Below are 6131 nucleotides of genomic sequence, written 5' to 3'. Positions count from 1 at the left end.
GGCAGCCCTCGCAGGCATCTCCCCTCCTTTTTTTTGGGTCATAATGGAGATTTCACAGCTGGAATTTCCCCTTGCAAAGGGGCAAGGAGCAGCCCTGTCACTGCCAAGGCTGGTAACCATGGCAGCGGAGATATTTATTTTTTTTGTTTTTGTTCACGTGGTATTGGTATTTCTGCAGCACAAAAGAGCCTCTTATCTGGAATGAGTAGCTAGTCTGGCTGGTCTTCATTCCTCCAGCTATTGCTAAGACACTTGTCCCCAGGGTGAATCGGGACCGTCCCCGGGGAGACCTGTGGCTGGGAGGCTGCGGATAGCAAAGGGTGCTCAGGCAGCCCAAATTCTGGACAGCTGAGCTGGGCAAGAAGTGGTGGCCTTGGGCAACATCCCCACAACCTGATTCATCTCACCTCTCCCACCACTCACATCCCCTCCTTGAATTCCTTTCAATTTATCCAAGAAAGCATTTTTTGGGGGGGCTTAAACTGCCCTTCCAGCCCTTCTTGTGCATCAAGCGGCTTCTGAAAGCAGAGAAAAGACGCACGGAGCGGCGTGAGCATCCAGGCTTTACTTCTTCAGGCGGCTCAAACCCGACTTGCTGGGTATCGCCCAGATCACCCCAAAGTAGGAAAGTTTCATCCCAGAATGTGTAAATGTGGAAAGAATAAGAGGAAAAATGTCATTAAGCCACTGTTCATAAATGCTGGCGTGGGCGCCCAACACCTTGATCCCCTTCCCAAATGGTGGTCTGGCTTTTTTTTCCCCCCTGGTGTTAACTGCGGTGAGACCATTCCTGCACTTGAAAGGAGCTGTGTGCTTGAGGCAGAGAAAACCAGACTCGTACTAGCTCTGTGTTAGAGGAAGGTAAAGGGGATTCAGGGAATCGCAGCCGTGACACAAAGGAGATCTACACAACAGGAAAAAATACACATAGGCAGAAAAAGTGGTTTACAGGCTGTTCCCAGAATTAGGAGCACGTCCTGCTGGTTAAGGTCTCCAGATTTCAAGGTTAAAGTGCTTAATTTTATTTCAAGCTTCCTAATTAAACACCATTTAACTGGGCTTTCCATTTGTCCTGCCATTTCTTTCAAGACCTGAGCCTAATCCCCAGACCTGCTTATTTGTTTTTACTTTCCTTACAACCTTATCAGTGATTAACCTGCAATTGTGCTTAATCTTTTTAAAAGATTGCTCCGACTATAAATACCGAGAAGGTACCTGCCCAGAGGAAAACAACTGCCTCCATAGCCTGTGCTGGGGTATATTATTCCTTTTGTATGTTGATTTTTTTCTTTTAATTGGAGACATTTGTCTTCTCTGCCTTTGTACAGAACGTCAGCATCATTTTTCTGAAAGATGTAACACACAGAATATGAATATATATAAAAAGCATATGTGTGTATATATATGTGTGTGTGTCTATATATGTATAAAAGTGTAAGAATATGAATATATATAAAAAGCATATGTGTATATATATATGTGTGTGTGTCTATATATGTGTAAAAGTGTATATATATATGCACAAAGTACATAAAGACTCCAGTAAAGATGCTACTTGTGATAGCAAGAGGCAAAACCAAACATGTGAGCACATCTCCAACACCATCAAGCTCTGCTTCTTCCTTCTTATTTCCATTATTTCACTCAAAAGCAGCAACAGCTGAAATACTGGCGCAATAAAACCTGGTTTCTATGACTACAGACCTCTGAGAAATCCATCGATATAAGTCAGGAGGAAGACTGTGAGGTGGGATTTCCAGGGTGCTCTCCCCCCTGACCACGCCGTTAATGTCGTTAGAGGGTGTCCTACGGGATCGACCCAACACTGAAGGACATCAAAGCAGGGGAGAAAAAGCTAATAAGAAAATCAGCAAAGGTCCACGGGGAGCGTTACCGGCTCCGTCGGGGACATCGCGAGGGCAGGAAGGGAGCAGCCCTGCGATAAGTGCTCTCCGCCGCGAGGTGTTGAACAGAACTGAAGCGAAGGCAGCCCGTTGCAAAACCTGATGACCAACCAAATCCAGCAGAAAACCAATTTACGGCAACCCCCAAACCGAGAGGCACTCAACGAGCCGCCCATCTCAGCCTACATGAACAGCCCGGCACGGCAAAGAGACCTAAGCTCAGCCCCGCCTGTAAACCCTACGCTACCTTGACCTTAATTATTACCTGGAGAATAATCTCTCTAAAGAGCTAAAGCAGTAAACAGATCGCAGCAGAGGGTGATTTCAAATCTCCCTGCAATTCCAGAATTACCAGTTCTGTATCCATCACCATCTAACGCTGCGTGCTGGAAACTAAGGTCTTCACACAAGTATTTGCCATTTAAAAAAGCTTTTCCCCCCCTCCTTCCAGCAATTAAAATTACAATTCTTCTACTAGTATTATGTGACCTCTGAGCCTCTAAAAATCTTTCTGAAGGTCTGAGGGGACTTTCTCGGCTCCATCAGTGCATCAGTGAGTGAAAAGATGAAGAAAAACTGGAATTTTGAAATAAATCCACAGTAAATGAACGGTAATCCACGTGGTGTTTATTGCAGATATATATAGTGAATTATGAAAGCCATCACAGCCCACTATGTATTTAAACACTTATTCTAAACCGTACCAAATCCTAGCAGCAAATCAGAACCCCGGTTTGACTTTTGAATGTTTCCTGGTTTAATTCTATAAATATTTGCACAGTGAACACGAAAACCACTTTGCACGCCCCAGAGAAACCTTCTGCCCAGCAAGAAGCCACTTGCAAATGACTGAGGAGAAGAAATATTCCGGGAGGTTTGGGTGAGGCCAGGTTTCCCCTTGACGCGTTAAGGGCACTGGTGGCTTCCGATCATCCTGCGGTGTATTGGAGCTCATCAAATTTGTTTAAAAAAGAGCAAGTCATTGTTAATTAACACCGACAGACACGCTGGCTTTTCCGCCATCTATTTTGCAAGAGAGGGAAAAAGATGGAACAGAATAAGAAGAGCTGGTGGGAGGTGAGGAGCCATGTTTGGAGGCTGATGTCCTCCACGAACTGTCCCATGGCCAGATCAGCGCGACCAGTTTGTGGAACACCTGAAAAGCCCCTCAGCCGTGGTGCCGGGGCTGCTCTCGGTGGCAAAACCCACCCCAGCTTTTCCTCTGGAGGATGGAAACCATCTCCTCTCAACAAAGCCAGCCAAAGCCTTGAGGAGGACCTCCGCCACCTCACCTCAGCCATCGCTTCTCATCACCTTTCATCTCACCAGCGGCTCGCTCCGGTTGGTGCTGGATTTGGGGAAGATGAGGAACTGGTGGTGCTGGAGGAAGATGGGACACCTCAAGCCATCGGCTGGGCGGGGCTGGCTGCTACCCAGGCGTTCGCCTTCCCACCCGGCACTCGATCCCAGCACAATTGGGAGAACGTCTTCACAAGCAGCAACGGGCAAACCGGAGCAGCTTCTCCATGGGAAACATGGCCAAGAGCCAACCAAGTGACCAAAACGGGCTGGGAATTGGCTGCTGGAAACACGGTGGGTCGCTGTGGTCCAGCACTGAGCTCAGGAGACCAGTCGCATGCTTGTTTGTGTGCTATGGACCTCGCCGAGATGCTGGTTGGGAAAAGAGAGCAATTCCTCCACTTCTCTTTCCCACCCCAGCTGGAAACCAACACGGCTTCTGCCTTCCCGCGCTCAGTTTATCCCTCCTGGCAGCAGCAAGCTGGTGCTCCTGTGGAAAGCCAGGGCTGGAAGGGATCTCCAGGAACATCTCCTCACCCAGGATTGTCTTCTCCATCCCTGAAGAGTGCTCTCAAGTGTCTTCGCAACAGCCACCGGTGACGGAGAGCCCACCGCCTCCCCAGGGTGGATCGCTGGCAGGAGCTCCTCTTCCCAGAGGCAAACCCAAGGTGGTCTTGGCATCGTACCAGGACTCTCAAGCATCTACCCACCAGGATGGACCTTGGCCTCCTGGTGATGGTGTGATTCGGTCCGTTCTCCGCTTCTGAGCATAGTCCAAGTTCTTTTTGGATGAGTCACTCTCCAGCTGCCGCTGACAACCTTGAGCCCAACAGAGAAACCTTCTTGTTTCTATTCCGCTCATTTCTGGCCAAGTGGTGACTCAGCTGTCAGAGGTGAATAACTCTTCACGCTTTGTCTCAGCACTCATTAACCGCCCAGAGCCATAAAAAGCAATTTCCCTCATGGCTCCCCTCTCTGCATTTTGAAGCGAGAGGGCTGACTCCATAAAAATAGCTCTCCAGAGTGTGGAAAACCTTGTATGGTTCTGGATCATATGGCAGAGGGTTTGACCAGCAAGGTCTAGGCAGAGAAGAAAGGCAGATGCTACCCGCAGCGCTCAGCAAAGCCTACAGCCACGGCGTGGAACCCCGTCACGGCGAGAAGCTTCTACTCCAGGCTGACTCCTACCCCCAACCCCAGGAGCTGGTGGCTCTTCATTTCTCTTTTTTTCCTTCTTCCTCCGAAATCTCAGCCGCCAGGATTTCTTCGCCCTCGTGAGCAGTAGAAATCACGCGGATGGTCACCAAACTGTCGGAAGATTTGGAGCACATTTCTTCTCCTGGGTGGGCGGGTGCTTTGTGGGAGGCGACAGGTGATCTCTGGTGCACTGGTGATTTCGGTGGAATGGGGCTGATGCTAGAATCCTGTAACACAAGAACAATAAAAAAGAAAAGGAGGGAAAATCAGCCTCAGCAGACCCTTGTCTCCTACCCCCAACTACGTCTGTGCAAGCCACGCAGGTGTTTCATCAGCTTTCACCACGCTCAGCCTCATCATCGGGATGACAGCTCGCTGCCAAAGCCAAGCCCTGCGAGAAGGGCAGCTGGGCCATATATCCTGCACATCTTAGACTCTCAGAATTTTTTGGGATGGAAGGAACCTTAAAGATCATCTAGCCCAACCCTCCTGCAGGGAGATCTTTAACTAGATGAGGCTGCTCAGAGCCCCATCCAACCCGACCTTGAGCGTTCCCAGGGATGGGGAATCTACCACCTCTCTGGGTTTCATCTGGGGAGAAGCCCACAGAGAGGAGCACAAGGAAGCTTTCTCACACCTCCTGTGCCAGCTCTCATTTTGCTATCGGAGGTGCTGAGTTTATCTTGGCAGAAGCGTTGTTATGAGGGAACAGCCCTGGACTGCCCTGTCCTGAAGCTTCCTTTAGAAAGAAATCTCAGCACCCTCCTCTACGGACGTGCCGTGGAGAGGAACGTCCTTCTGACGGGGTCCTACTAACCCCATTCGCGGGATTAGCTCCTGATACGGGTTCAATGTCAGCTCTTGTCCCCACGGCCACAGGGTGCCACAGTCCACTGGTTGTTAATTAGTGCCTAGCACGGCGCTGTGCGAGGCCTCGTGGTGCTTCTGTGGAGGGAACACAGTTATCGGCGCCTCCCGGTTATCTCCAGCTCAAGGTCACCGCGCACTCCCTATCAGCCGCTCTTTCACTGCCCCGTCGAGATGGGACAGGCTGCACAATTCCGTGCTGGGAAAGGACCTTTAAAAATCCTCTAGTCCAAACCCCCGCAGCGAGCAGGGACATCTCTGACTGGATCAGGTTGCCCAGAGCCCCATCCAGCCCGACCTTGGGTGTCTCCAGGGATGGAGCCTCCAGCACCTCCCCAGGCAAATTGTGCCAGGGTTTCACCGCCCTCATTGCAAAAAAATTCCTTTCTCAGTCAGAATCAGGTTAGCATAACCAGGCAAAACATCCACGGATTTCCCTCTCGTGTTGCAGAAGGAGCCGCCATGGGACAACAACGTTCTCCCCGCGCTGACCTGGGTCTCCTGCATCGCCTTCAGCTCCTTCAGCCTCCACCGGAGCTGGGCCAGCGGCCCTTTGCCCCCCAGCCTGCCCGTGGCAGCCAGGGCAGCCTGGAAGAGCTTTGGGGTTTCAGCTTTCGGGGGGATGATCAGGGGGTCTCCAGGGGCTACTTTGGGTTTGTTGTTGGTTTTCAGCATTTTCCTACAGGGAGGAGAAAGGAGAGATGATTTCAGCCCGGGGACAGAACAACAAATCTAAGTAAAAATCATATTTTGAAATGGATGCACTCTAGGTGCTTCCGCCCCTCGGTCTCACCCATTTTTTGGGGTACCACCGCGCCCGGAGCCCTCCCGGCAAGTGACTCCGAAACCCGGGCTCTGCTTTTG

General features: G+C 50.5%; 1 protein-coding gene across 1 annotated transcript in view; it reads right to left on the bottom strand.

Moving 5' to 3' along the window:
* Window positions 1–4417: 4417 nt before the first annotated feature.
* The window catches only part of LOC104276877 (cyclic nucleotide-gated cation channel beta-1-like), a 9467-nt gene continuing 7753 nt past the window's right edge, over window positions 4418–6131 (bottom strand). Inside the window, exons 13-15 of the mRNA XM_009873334.1 lie at window positions 6077–6122; window positions 5760–5942; window positions 4418–4627 (exon numbers count right to left, since the gene is read on the bottom strand). Coding sequence (XP_009871636.1) covers window positions 4418–4627; window positions 5760–5942; window positions 6077–6122 — 439 coding nt within the window. The remainder of the gene's footprint in view (window positions 4628–5759; window positions 5943–6076; window positions 6123–6131) is intronic.

This window comes from Apaloderma vittatum, unplaced genomic scaffold (assembly GCF_000703405.1).
Source record: "Apaloderma vittatum isolate BGI_N311 unplaced genomic scaffold, ASM70340v1 scaffold5877, whole genome shotgun sequence".
Lineage (NCBI taxonomy): Eukaryota > Metazoa > Chordata > Aves > Trogoniformes > Trogonidae > Apaloderma > Apaloderma vittatum.
The sequence above is the reverse complement of the archived record's forward strand: the minus strand, read 5'-3'. Positions and strand labels throughout refer to the sequence as shown.